This window comes from Enhydra lutris, unplaced genomic scaffold (genome assembly GCF_002288905.1).
Source record: "Enhydra lutris kenyoni isolate GAN:26980312 unplaced genomic scaffold, ASM228890v2 scaffoldscaffold13, whole genome shotgun sequence".
Classification (NCBI taxonomy): Eukaryota; Metazoa; Chordata; class Mammalia; order Carnivora; family Mustelidae; genus Enhydra; species Enhydra lutris.
The window spans coordinates 4386461-4400676 of NW_019154097.1; the positions used below are offsets into that span (position 1 = coordinate 4386461).

Consider the following 14216-nt stretch of genomic DNA (forward strand, 5'->3'; position numbering starts at 1 on the left):
TCTCTGTTGCTGGCAGTTTGAACAGTCAACTGCTGCAGTAGCCACATCGGCCTTTGTGAATGAGACCCTGCTGTTTAGCAAATAGCCTCCTGCCATCATGGCTGCTCAGTTCATTGTGCCAATGACAGGGGCTGGATGACATCAGCTCCTTAAGAGCCTGTGTTCTGTTTGGTTGTTGAGCCTAGTGGGGAAGAAGGAGGCTCTGAAGATGCTCCTAGCACATGAACAGCTAAAGAGGTGAGAGAAACCTCAGCTTCAAACACTGAAATACTGCTATAAGACAGAGTGGGACTCTTCCACCAGAAAATAGAACCAGAGATCCAAGGAAATTCACAGGTGGGCGTCACCTCAGATTTAGTACTCCCACTTCATTGTATGGAAGAACATACTGGAAATTCTTCCAGAGCATACACTCTTGGTCTCTCGGCTCCATGTGGGAGGGCAGGGATTTGAACCCAGAACTTCTGGACATGTTCCAAATTTACAGGTGATAGGATCCACAGAGGGAAAAGCCACCGTAGCAGGAAGGTAGTAATTGATGACAAGAAGCATTACATATGGAGCTAACAACAGCTGTTTTAAAACTGAGTTCTAGAAGATTTCTGCTGTGCCTTGTAGCCTGGTGCTCTTTGCACAAGGCACACTATAAAGACTATCTGCTTTATACAAGGTGGTAATCATATTGGATAAAACCTTTGTTGCTCTCTTTCAAAGAAAGTAACTTAATCTAGATTAGGGAAGATGGAATCTAGTGCAAAGATAGAGGAGTGTTCTTTAGAAGCAAAAGTGCAGGAATATGGATCAGGCCTATGAAAAATTGAAAACCAAGAACTGGGGACATATGAGGATGCCCTCATCATCTTTGCTCTTTGGCTGTTATTTTTTATTTTTTCCTCTTTGCAAACTTGTTTTCTCTTTACCACCCCAGTCCACGTGGGCAAACACAATTACCTCAAAACTCCTAAGTGTGTGTGTTATGGATCCAGTGACCCGCTCCCTGGTTATCAACAACAATCCCCAAAACCTTACAGAAAGAATCTGGTTGGCTTAGGCAGGGTCAGTGTCACACAGCACAGACATGAGTACCTCATCTATGTGGATAAGGAAGAGGGGTGACCGGGAAAAATGCCCAGAGAAATGGGATTGTTGGCTCATAAGTTAGAAAGCCAAACAAAAACATGCTATAAAAATAAATTAGAATTGATTCAGTTAAGTGTGGAATTGAACTCTCTCTTCAAATGTCATAAGGCTTCCACAGAGGAGTTATTTAACATATTTCAATAATAATAATAATGTTCATTTATCAATTTGGAAGATATTCTTTGCTAGCCTTTGTGCATTTTATATTTTTGCATGTGTGTATGCATGTGCTTTATTTTAAGTTAATCCTCACAATAACTCCATGGGGTTGGCTTAATTATCTCCATTTTGCAAATTAGAAAACTTAGAGTCTACAAGATTAAGTCATATTGTTTTGTTTTGTTTTAATGTACCTGAAATTACACAGGCAGAGGCACCTCCCCAACAGTCAGGCTCCAAAATCCATGTTCTTAATCACAAGGGTAATTACAGGTAGATTTTTAGCAACTGGTGCCAGTGTCCAGTCTAAATCCTGAAGAGAGAGAGGGAACTGAGTTTGACCACTGGGGTCTGGATGATTGCAAACATCAATTCCAGGGAAATAAAGGAACTCAGAATATAAACTTTGCAGTGTAGTAATAATGAACTAGAGAGTTTTAGAAATTTTATTCTTGGCCTACAATATCTGGAGTTTGATTGGTGTTGACACAAAGTCCCCCTTCATAAGTTTGGGTAGGAATAGATGTGCTTTATGCACAGTAAAAGAAGATGGAGGTTCCCAAAATTGGTTCTAAGATATTAAGCAGGAAATAATCAAACAGCAAACACTCTGGGCTCCTTGCAGGGTGAAATAGTGTCATTTGGGATGTCTTGGTGTTGGTGATTTTCCAAAATGGCAGGTTGGTTTTCATTTTGGACACCAATGAAGAAGTGACTTTTCCTCACTGCCACCCTCCTTCCCCATTGCACAGTAGAGCAGAAACAACATAATGGCACATACAACATGCAGCTGGTCTGCACAGGAACAAGGAAAGTATGTTTTTCTTTTGAAGTTTTAATTTTTACTTGTTTTTTTCATAATAAAAATAAAACTTAATAGTCACTTATTCTCATTTCTAGGTGATTTAGCACAACCCCTTCTTTATTCTAAAGACTTGATGTCCCTTTATCAGTCGTTCGGGAAAGCCCCATCCTGATGTGCATCATTTGGGCAGTTTTATGATGGAACTGATGTGTAGGACCATCAAACAAATCCACACATATGAAGTAGCCATTTCCTAGGGGATCTGTGTGCACAGAATCACAAGATATACTGCTTCCTTCTAGTCACTGGGCAAAGCATTTCTGATTCACCAGGGTCTTCACAGCAGTCTTCACATCCTTGTTTCTGAGGCTGTAGATGATGGGGTTGAGCATGGGGGTCAGAAGCCCATAGAAGAGGGAGATGAGTTTGTCTGAAACATCCTGCTTGTCTGCCCCCAGGGGGTCCTTAGATTTGGGCTTCGCATACATGAAAAGAATAGTCCCATAGAAGATGACCACCACAGTGAGGTGGGCAGAGCAGGTAGAGAAGGCCTTCTTCCTCCCCTCAGCTGAGGGGATCTTCAGAATGGTGGTAAGGATGAAGATGTAGGAGACAAAGATGAACAGAACTGGGACCCCCAGGAAGATCACATTGGCCACCCCCATGCTGATCACATTCATGGAGATGTCAGCACAGGCCAACTTCAGGACAGCCAGGATCTCACAGATGAAGTGATTGATGACATTGTCCCCACAGAAGGGTAACTGTACTGCAAGGGAGATCTGCACCAAGGAATTGACTCCACCAGCCACCCAGGAGCTGGCCGCCATGGGTACATAGGCAGCCTTGCTCATGACCACGGGGTACCTAAGGGGGTTACAGATGGCCACATAGCGATCAAATGCCATCATGCCCAGAAGCACACACTCTGTGGCTCCCATGGCAAAGGAGAGAAACATCTGCCCTGTGCAGGCTGAGAAGGAAATGGTTTTCCTGGGAGTGAGGAAGCCATCCAGGACTAGAGGGATGGAAGAGCTTGTGTAGCAGATGTCCAGGAAGGAGAGGTTCCCCAGGAAAAAGTACATGGGCGTGTGTAGGCGGGAGTCAAGGATGGTCACCAGGATGAGGACCCCATTGCCCAGCAGGATCACCAGGTACATGGACAGGATGAGCACAAAGAATGTTTTCTCAAGCTTTGGCTGATCTGAGAGCCCCAGTAAGACAAATCCTGCCAGAACAGATTTGTTGGCCACTTCCATTTTAAATTCTCTCTTCCACCCTCAGGAAAACTGAGGACAGCAAACACATGTTTATAGGGATCAATATGTGGCGATAACAATGAGGTCCTTCTAGAATTTATTAATTAAATTTACCCTTTGTCATGCCAGTGTATAATATCAGCAGCAAAGTTCTAAAAATCATTGTCCACTGAAATACCTTAAAAGTTGGGATATATCAAATCAAAAGCAGAAAGAGCAGGCCCTGGAAGCCTAACCCAACCGTAATATATGGCAAAACTGTACCCAAATCAATAGTACTGACACACTTGAAGGAAGGATCTCTATGGGAACACACAAGAGGAACCCTGAGGGTGTGCTGCACACATGGGTCCAGGGCACCAGCTAGCTCTTCTGACCAGCCCTGCCTGCCCACAATTGTCCCTGCAGTGTTCTTGGGGGCTTCAGGCTGTCATGCTCAGTGATGCTAACCCCTGGCATCCCTCCCCTGGCTCTAATTCTGTGTTTGTATAGTAATTTTGTAACTATCATTTTGGCTCCAGGTGGAGTCCTACATGGAGAGATCGTGATGGGCAGACGTCAGGAACATTAATATTTGTGACTACCATTCATATTTGTGACTTTATGTCAGGTTTATACTTCATTTCTTGTGAGTTTGGCTGGTGATCTCCCTTCATTGCACTGTCAGTAGGGAAAATCCGGTTAATAGTTCATTAAGACCCCAATGGAAGGACTTCCACATTCCCCCTCTGTAACCATGGGCTTTGTCCACAGCATTGCAATTCTGCACCAGCCCCCAGGGCTGGGGAGCAGGTGTAAAATCCAAGGACAAATGTCCCTTATGCCTCCCAGTGTGAGCATCTGCGACTTTGCGAGCAGGCTCTATGCTTTTGTGGCTGTTCTGCAGTCTACAAATCCCCACTCAAACCCTTCCATACCTGCGTTGACCATTAAAGGCACGGCAATGCCACAGTAATGCTTTCTACCCCACAGAAAAGCAGACCATTCTATCCAGCCTTGCAGAGGGGTCGCTCCAAAGAGACATTGTACATATCTACTCCAGTTGCGGAGACCAGTAAACCCAATACATTAGAGGAAACCTTTGGCCTTGGCTTCTCATGTTAAACAGGAGGAAACAGAAGCTCATGAGTGCTCCCCTGTTGTGCCAGAGCAGATCTACTGAGGAGTGAAGGACCCATTATGAAATTCTGGTCATCCTTGCTTTCCCTAGGACACTCGAGAAAAATAGAGATGCCACACCTTTCTCTAAGATGTCTGCCTTATAACAGAGCTTGGGGCGGAGGACAGGGAGGGGGGTCCCTGGGCTTCACACATTGCCTCTGTGACTCTTAAACTATTTCTGCTAGTCTGAAGATATCCCAAGCAATTATCAGAGGAAATTAACTGTGAGAATTGGGAACATTTGGAAAAAAAGAGATCTGTTTTTTAGAGACATGAGTACTATTGGCTGGAGAATCTCAGACTTGGCAGGAATGTTGTAATGTAACTGGTTTGCCTCTTTCCCCTCAATTGTATGAACATCTGTGAAATGCAATTTTCCCATTTCTGTTTTGAACACCTTGAACTATGTTGTATCATTCCTCTGTCAGACAGCCTTGACTGCTGGAAGGTTTTCCCTCACATCAAGCACAACTTTCTTCTTCTAAGGTTATCCCCACACTGTACCTCCTGCCCCATCCCTACACTGGCCTATACTCCCAGGACATGCCTCCTTCCTTCCCTCATCAAAGCCTTTCATAGACATGGGAGCTGTGACCAGGTCCCCACTCTCAACCATGTTTTTCCTCTCCCACCTACTTGAAGAAGTTCTGGCCAAAGAGAGAGCTCAGTCTAGATCCAGTATGGAGTTGGAGATGAGGCCATGGTGGGGTTGGGAGCTTACCTGGACAGAAGGTTTCATGGTAGAGAGGATGCTGGAAGGCTTCTGGCTCTACAGCTGATTGCTTCAATTGCCCACCTGGACCATCCCCTGTCTAGCTCTATCTGTTGAGGCTGGGCCTGGAAACCTGCAGCCAGTTCTGTTTAGTTGTCTTGGAGCTAAGTCGTTCCTTCAATTTTCACAGCAAGGTAAAGAACATTCAGGGTTGGCCATAGCCTAAGGAGCTCTCACTGCTCCCTTTCCTGGCCTTCGCCATGCCCAGTGAGATAATAGCCAGAAGGGCATCTCGAGTTGCTGTTTCCCAGTGGTCCTGGCAGCCATGTCCAGCCTGCGTGCTTGGGGCAGACACACTTTGTTCTCTGCCGCTTGCCCTCTCTCCATAGGTTCTGTCATGGAGCCATGCAGCAATTTAGAGTTCTGGTTGTTTGGGGCCAGTTTTAATCCCAGAAGCAATTTAAAGTTTGGTGAAAGCCTCACAGGAGTTTAGGGCCTGTGTCCTATGAACCCAATTAAAGAAGTCGTAGACAACACTGTAAATCTCAACTCTCACTACAAAGAGAGGTTCCTTAGATTAGAAAATTCCCATCCTCTCCTTGCCAACCTTCCCAGAAGTAGAGGAGATGACTAAAGTCTGACTGTGCTTTTACCACAATGGTATCTGTTAAAGGAGGCTTGTACTTGTCTTTGCAAGGCTAAGAGTCCCAACAAGAGGTGGAAGGTATGCCCAGGCCCTGGCAGACACACTGGGCAGACACACTATTCATGCTTCAGGAGCTGACCCTTGCTGCTGACCCTCGGCACCCATCCAGAGCTGACCAGCTCTAACCCTTAACCTCAAAGACAGGAAGCAACAGACATGTACCACAGGTCAGCACCAGGCACTAGAAAGAGGACAGAAATGACAAGGGTGGCACCTCTGATTTCCAGAAATGTCCCAGTGACAGCTACAGTCTGAGAGATGATTGCCTGGTGCTTCTGAGCTATATGGGAGCCCAGAGCAGGCAAGAGTCAGAGGAAGGAGGTCAGGGCAGTTTAGCTCCCCACTAAGAAGCAACTCTTCCTGTGTCCTGCCATGCTATAGTAACGTGGGGAACAAGGATTATGGATTGCAGCAGAGGACATGAGGGCAGAAGAGAGCTCTGGGCTTGGTGAGAGAACAACCAAGTTTAGCTTTAGAAGCTGCTCTGGAGTCACAGCCAGGCAGGGAACTAGGTAACTAGTATTTTGCTAAGAGTTTTTGTTTAGTTAGAGATCTTTAGTGACGGGAAACCGAAAATCCTCAGGTAATCTCAGCTGGGGTTCAGGAGGTGAGAGTCAGGCAGTACAGAGCTTGGCCTCGCCTGCTCAACAAGGCCTGAGGACAGGAATCTTCCCTTAGAAGTCGATGAGGGGGAAGGCAGGGAGGAGCTAGAGGAGCCTGGGATTGAAACCTAATCTCTATCAAAAACAACTGACAAAGACCTGTCTTATCTGCAGGGTGGGTTTGCTAATAAAAGACTCTGGGTACTAATGCTCCCTCCATTCGAAGAAGATGGAAGTTGGTATCAGAGTTTGATGTATGTCCCCATCAGCCATGTGGACATTATGGTTCATGTTACCACAGGGGAAATGCCCAAAGATTTCATTATAGGGCATGGGTTCAGCCCCTTTCCACCAATGCTGTTGTCATGTTCATGAAGACTGAGGAAAAGTAGCCCTGGAGACCCCTGGCTGGGGATCTCTATAACCCACAGACCACCACCAGCTTCAGGCTAGGGACTGGCGTGTTGGGATTTTCTCTTAGGAAAAAGTTTAACTCCTCCAAGCCCTCACTTAGACCGTCTATAGAAATCTCCAAGCCACACGCCACATGTCTCTGAGCTCAAGGAGTACAGGGGGATAAGATAATGCTGAAAGGTAGTTGGGGAGAGACATCGGTGTGTTTCCTTTAGCACCTGTATGCTAAGTACATGTTTAGGCACTGAAGACAAATCTATCTGGAACTGTTGGGTCCATCTCAAGACTCCCCCCCTACCCTCTGCCTGGACACTCTTACTTTAGGAGGTCCCATCCCAGATGATATCAAAATGCACCTGAATTGCACTTGAAGTATAATTTTGTAGTATATTTTTAATGATTTTTCTACTTTTGTTATTAAAATTATTTGGCTTACAAGTAATTCAATTTATAATTCTATTATTTCTCAACAAAAAGCATAAAAACTCTGGAAAGTGAAAGTAACTAACTACAGATTGTTCTAAAATAATGGGGCGCCTGGGTGGCACAGTCGTGTAAGCATCTGACTCTTGGTTTTGGCTCAGGTCCTGATCTCAGGGTCATGAGATTGAGCCCCGCCTTGGGCTCTGGGCTCAGCATGGAGTCTGCTTGGGATTCTCCCTCTCTCTCTGCCCCTCCCCAACCCTGTGCATGCTTGCTCTCTCTCTCTGTGTGTCTCTCTCTCAAATAAATAAAATAAATCTTTAAAATATGATTCATGAATATAAGCATTTATCCATTACTGAAGTTGACATAATGTTCCTTTTTTTAGGAAAGCAAATAAATAATTATTAAGGTTTTTTAAGGGTTTTGTGTTTGTTTTGTAGTTAAGAGCCAACATGTTTTCCAGACTTCGAGTATCTTTGTACTTGGAAAACACCCCACAGACCTGACTACCGCACCCTCATGTGCAGGGGGTAAGACAGCCCTGCCGACTCGGCTCAGGAGTAAAGACACTTGTACAATAAGTACAAATTAAGATCCATTTATAGGAATTTAACTTAGCAAATCATTTTTAGGGAATAATTTTTTTCCTTGAACAAAAGGAATTCACCCAGTTACTGTCCTTGGGAGCCAGGGTACAGGAGACACCTGAGAAGGACGTAGGCCCGTCACACACACAGCTCAGGAGCCAGTGCTGGGATTCGGCAACTGTTCTCTGTCGCAGGTAAGCTTTCCCAAGAAGCTGACCCTGATGGGGAGACTTTCACGCAGGAGAGAGCTCTTGAGATCAACACCTATGGGGTGAAGATGAAAGAAGCAGGAGTGAGCTCAGAGGGCCAACTTGAACTGCCCATAACTCTCGTGGCCCAAGGGCGAACCAGCGCAGGAACTCCCAACTGCATGCAGTCAGCCACCAACACTCCCAACAGCCGGGGTAAGAGGAGCTTCACCCCTAGGTGGGGTAGGGGTAGTTTTGGGGTGATACACCCCCCAGCATCCACTACACACCTGTAACCAATACTTCTCAAGGTTAATGTGCATATGAGTCCCTGGAGGGATCTCGTTAACAGTAGGTCTGGAATCTGCGTGTCTAAAAAGCTCCAGCTGATACTGACACTGCTGGTCCATGGACCACTCTGTAAGCAGCATGGCCCTGAACTCCCCTTGCCCCTCACCTAGTATTAATTTGCACTGAATTTCTCAAGTGATCAGAGTGTGTGGGTCACAACGTATCCCACTGTCACTGGGTGACATGCTTCTGAGCCACCAGGTTCCTCACAGCGGTCTTCACGTCCTTGTTCCTCAGACTGTAGATGATGGGGTTGAGCATGGGGGTCAGAAGCCCATAGAAGAGGGAGATGAGCTTGTCTGAAACATCCTGCTTGTCTGCCCCCAGGGGGTCCTTAGATTTGGGCTTCGCATACATGAAAAGAATAGTCCCATAGAAGATGACCACCACAGTGAGGTGGGCAGAGCAGGTAGAGAAGGCCTTCTTCCTCCCCTCAGCTGAGGGGATCTTCAGGATGGTGGTGAGGATGAAGATGTAGGAGACAAAGATGAACAGAACTGGGACCCCCAGGAAGATCACATTGGCCACCCCCATGCTGATCACATTCATGGAGATGTCAGCACAGGCCAACTTCAGGACAGCCAGGATCTCACAGATGAAGTGGTTGATGACATTGTCCCCACAGAAGGGTAATTGTACTGCAAGGGAGATCTGCACCAAGGAATTGGCTCCACCAGCCACCCAGGAGCTGGCCGCCATGGGTACATAGGCAGCCTTGCTCATGACCACGGGGTACCTAAGGGGGTTACAGATGGCCACATAGCGATCAAATGCCATCATGCCCAGAAGCACACACTCTGTGGCTCCCATGGCAAAGGAGAGAAACATCTGCCCCGTGCAGGCTGAGAAGGAAATGGTTTTCCTGGGAGTGAGGAAGCCATCCAGGACTAGAGGGACTGAGGAGGTTGTGTAGCAGATGTCCAGGAAGGAAAGGTTCCCCAGGAAGAAGTACATGGGCGTGTGTAGGCGGGAGTCAAGGATGGTCACCAGGATGAGGACCCCGTTGCCCAGCAGGATCATCAGGTACATGGACAGGATGAGCACAAAGAACGTTTTCTCTAGTTTTGGATGGGCAGAGAGGCCAAGCAAAACAAATTCTGTCACAGCAGACTGGTTGGATGCTTCCATTTCAAATACTCTCCTGTATCCCTGAAAGTACTGAAGGCAGAAATACGTGTTGGTTTTCTGATGGCTTGCTTGAGTCACTACACAGGGATCACAGGGGCGCCTGGGTGGCTCGATGGGTTAAAGCCTCTGCCTTCAGCTCAGGTCATGGTCTCAGGATCCTGGGATCAAGCCCCGCATCGGGCTCTCTGCTCGGCAGGGAGCCTGCTTTCCCTCTCTCTCTGCCTGCCTCTCTGCCTACTTGTGATCTTTGTCTATCAAATAAATAAATAAAATCTTTTAAAAAAAGATATACTACATGGGGATCACAATATGCAGTCCCTAAAATTGTAAATAAACTTAACCTGTGGGATTCAACTAAAAGACCAAGTTATCTAAAGTTGGGCTGTGTATCAGTCAAAAGCATGAAATGCAGAATGTGGAAATCCAAAGAAGCTTAATAAGATAAAAGACATTTTTGTCTAGTCAATGACATTAATATACCTCAAGCAAAAATTACATGTCTGCAAATGCTGTGTGTCTTCAACACTTTACAGAGAAGCAGGAGCCTCTGAGTAACTCTGTCTCTGTCATATAATTGGGACCTCAGACTAGCATAGCTCAGTGACACCAGCCATTGATGTCATGTGGCCCATTCCTATGGATCTAGTTCTCTCCTTGCCCAGCAAGTTTCTCTAAGTGGACTTCCAACACAGTCTTATACAAAGAGAATATAATGGCTTGAAAACATAAAGTTACTTTAATAGTTTTCTTACACAGTATCTGGCTTACACTTCAGTATTCTGTGAAGGTAGTTAGTGTAAATCACTTCATCTGATCTTAACCCTCTTCTCTGGAAAATCTGATCAAATTGAATTTCTGGAGCCGACCACTTGCAGCTCCCACCAACGTCTCCAGAAACCTGACCTGCAGCACAGGCCTTGTTTGTCGCCTCCTGTGACTGCAGCTGACCTGTCTGCACCTCTGCTTCTCTGGAACTTGGGCCCAAGGAATGAAATCTTACCTGATGGTCAGAGCCCATTCATAATTCTCACCCTCGGGGTCAGTTGAGTGGGGCCTTGAGTCACACGGCTTCCAGTGCCACGTAGATGCTTTGCAGACATTGTCACAGGTACTTCTACTCAGCTGCCTAGAACATCCAAGCCAGAGTGTAGATCATCACAATTTTACTGCCAAAGAGATTGGGAACACCAGATGTCATCAGGGCCTGTAGCAGGAGACCCAAAACAGCATGACTGCCAGTTAAAAACAGGCTGCCGAGTCCTACATTTGGAGATGATCTCAGAGATTAGTTTTTTGTTTGCTCGCTTTTTAAAGAAATGCTACTCATGTACATCAGATCCACACCAGTCTTGAGAATCACTGACCTCTTAGTTTAAAGGTGGAGAAACGGAGGTCTGGAGACAGGTTTGTGAATTACATGTGGCCCCGAAGAAGAGGTGTGTTTTTCCTGATTGGTGATGATACAATGCTCAAAAGAGCTTCTCTCGGGATATATGGAATTAAAGGATAGAGAATTGTTTTTAGAGGAAGGCTCTGCTAGTACCAAGGAGTACAGAATTTGAGACTTGGCAGGCTTTCCAGATATTAAACCAGTCCAGTCCCCTTCTCTTACCCACCTGTTACAGTGATCCTCTCTTAAGGAAGTGATTTCTCTGCCCCTGCTTCAACATTTATATAACATATTGTTGTCAGGAAGCTGGGCTGTTGATATCTGCCCTGTTTCTCACTTCTCCCTTCCTCCACTTGCCCTAAGACTCCTCTGGGCTCATGCAAAACAGACCTGTTCCCTGGCTACAGCTGCAGCCTTCAGAGCTTTGGAAATAATTGTCTTGTCCCCAGTCCAGTCCTCCCTGCACACACTCACCACCACTCTGCACAACGAAGAGCTGGCCATAGACATCACCTGGCAATTACCCAGCATGGGATGACATCTAGGCTGGGTCTGTGGCTCACAGGAAGGGAGGCCCCCTGGAGCGGAGAGGCTGCCAGCAAAGAGAAATGACTGTCTTTGGTGTCACTGCCCATCTGGGTGCTACCAAGCCATGACCAGGCCTTACAGACCTTATCTCTCAGAGCTGCTCTAGCAACATACGGATACACATTCTTAACATGGGCACATTGTCACCTACTGTCTGACTTCCTGGTGTCTCTAAATGACCCTGGGTATAGAGGGGTCCAAAGTGCAGCCACAAGTCACAGTCCATAGAAGCTACGGCTACTCACGGTGCCTTTGCCTGACCTTGGGGCTCAGTGAGACAAGGAGACAAAGGCTGTCTCTCAAGGCTGAGACTCAGCCAGGAGCCTCAGCCCAAAGGAGACTGTACCCTGTGTGGGCTGGCAAGCCATGCCTAGCTGTTGGACCCAGCACCCTCTTCCTTGCACTCCACACTTTCTCCAGAGGGCCCCATGATGGCTCTCTCAGGAATTAAGGCTGGGTTGCTTTGGGGCCAGGCTTTATCCCAGAAGCAATTTAAAGTTTGGTGAGAGGCTCAGAATTTAGACTTCATTCCCGTAGACCCAATTAGGCATTATTGTGAAGTCTACCCAACGCCCCTCTCTCACTCCAAGGAAATCTCAGCTTAGAACATCCTCTGGCCAGGTAATCAGAGTTCCACTGGGTTTAGATCACAACAATGGGTCCAAGATGGCTCTGTCATTGCCCTCAGAGAGCCTGGAAGGAAGAAGAACTGGGCCTCAGTGATTCAAATATTCCCGGGGAACTTTGAGTCAGGCAGATTACCTGCCATCCAACCTCCTCCCCTCCACTCAGTGATCCAGTGTTCATTCTCTTTCTCTCTCCCCTTCCCCCCCCCTCCCCCCACCCACCACTGTCCCTCTCACCAAACTGCCCGCCGTTCTGAACAACTGCTGTGAACATGTCATATGTACCAAGCCTTGTGCCAAGTATCAAAGAATAGAAATGGGGGACATGATGACCAGGAATGGGTCTTTGTCTTCAGAGCAAGCCAGCAGAGCAGAAATATCTAGAGAGCAGGCATGGCTGAGAGAGCCACAGAGCTGTCCAGGAGGCTGTGCTCAGGAGGACTATGCAGAACTCGCCCAGGACAAAAATAACAGGGACAGGGGCAAGAGGGCACGGGGAGACATGCAGGAGGAAGAACTGATAGGATTTAGAGGTTAGTCTGGGAGGGATGCAGGTGGAGACAGGAGTCAACAGTGGCTAAAATCACAGATGCTGGGAAGCAGCTGGTGACATGGAGGAGAGCCTGTCTGGGCTGGTCGGGATAGCTGCAGCACCATTTCTGACATTTCAGTCATCTGAAATTTCACACATCTTGTGTGCCCTGCTCATTGATTACTAGTAATAAAGATAGGACTGAAAAACAGTTCCTGTGGTTGAGGAGTTTATGGCCTATTGGATTTGTTATATTTGAGATGATGGTGAAATGTTGATATTAATAAGAGTTGCCATTAATTTATAACTGTTTCCTAGATCTTGTCTCACCTAATGCTCCTCAAGATCCCTTGAAGTAAATCTGAGTGAAACCTGGATATGAGCAGGTGGAGGGACCCTCCATCACTGGGCTCCAGCCTGGGATTCATGGTGTCTAACATCTTTGGCCTCTGGGAGCCTGTCTCTCCCTCACTCTTGGTTTTCTCAGGCCAAGGGGTTATTACAGGGTTCATGCAGGTGGGCCTTGTCGTTAGACAGGCACCGCAGTGTCAATCTGATCTGGCCCCCCTAAGGCAGAGCTCTGGGTCCCCTGCCTCTAGGACTCTACCACACAGAAGACTCAACCACTCTGGCCCTACTCCTAATCAGCCCCTTCTCTTTTCCCTCTCACTCGACTTCAGCTTACCGTGGCTCTGGGTTCTTAGACCTAACTGCCCATTTACTGTGGTTTCTCCTGCCTCTCCTTCCTTCCTTCCTTCCACCAGCTGCTGACTATGTCCTGGTGTTCGAGTTCAAGCTCCTGAGAGACAGATCTAAAGGGTTTGGTTAATCATCATCTAGTATAGGCTGCCAGAGAGCTTGCAGGTTAACTGCCCCTAGAACAGGAGTCCACTGGTCTAGTCAGGTGAGTCCTGTGGCCTGAGTGCTTCATGGTACAAAGCATGGAAACAATTTGAGGGGCAGGAGAACATGGGCATACCCAGTAAGTGTGGCTTGCTGGAACGAAGCAGTGAATCAGGCAAGTATTACTGAGATAATCCAGCATTCAGACTTCGGAAATTATACCCCTGTGTCTCCACTGAGTGCTTGCTGTATGAGCATCTCCTTTCCATGAAGAAACAAAGCCTTGACCTTCTCACCTACCATGGAGACAACTTCTCCCTCCTGCCTCTTCCCTTTTCCCTCTTCAAGGAAGTTCTGTTTCTCTGACCTTATAGCACCTGATTCCAGTCCTGGTTTTATCTCGAAATGGTGGTGGTTCTTTTCTGCCTTCACGGAGAATGTGCTAGAATGATTCCTGAAAGAATCTCAAAGCGTTTTTGAGCAAGGTTAAAAAGTTTTGACCAGGGATCTGGTCACAGGCCTTGTGAATTCCATGGATGTTATGTCCACATTTGTCCCCAGGAAGCCACAATAAGCAGATAGCTCCCTACAAAATGCGG

The 14216-nt window shown here is 46.8% G+C and overlaps 2 protein-coding genes across 2 annotated transcripts; both read right to left on the bottom strand.

Moving 5' to 3' along the window:
* Positions 1-2406: 2406 nt before the first annotated feature.
* Positions 2407-3363, bottom strand: LOC111145900 (olfactory receptor 13C7-like). The gene has a single exon (XM_022501200.1). The coding sequence runs from the start codon at positions 3361-3363 to the stop codon at positions 2407-2409; it is 957 nt and encodes a 318-aa protein (XP_022356908.1).
* Positions 3364-8681: 5318 nt separating this feature from the next.
* Positions 8682-9638, bottom strand: LOC111145914 (olfactory receptor 13C7-like). The gene has a single exon (XM_022501223.1). The coding sequence runs from the start codon at positions 9636-9638 to the stop codon at positions 8682-8684; it is 957 nt and encodes a 318-aa protein (XP_022356931.1).
* Between the last annotated feature and the right edge of the window lie 4578 nt (positions 9639-14216).

What these genes read in the sequence shown, in the direction of transcription:
- LOC111145900 (XM_022501200.1), bottom strand. Translation starts at nt 3,363, where the DNA reads ATGGAAGTGGCCAACAAATCTGTTCTGGCAGGATTTGTCTTACTGGGG.
- LOC111145914 (XM_022501223.1), bottom strand. Translation starts at nt 9,638, where the DNA reads ATGGAAGCATCCAACCAGTCTGCTGTGACAGAATTTGTTTTGCTTGGC.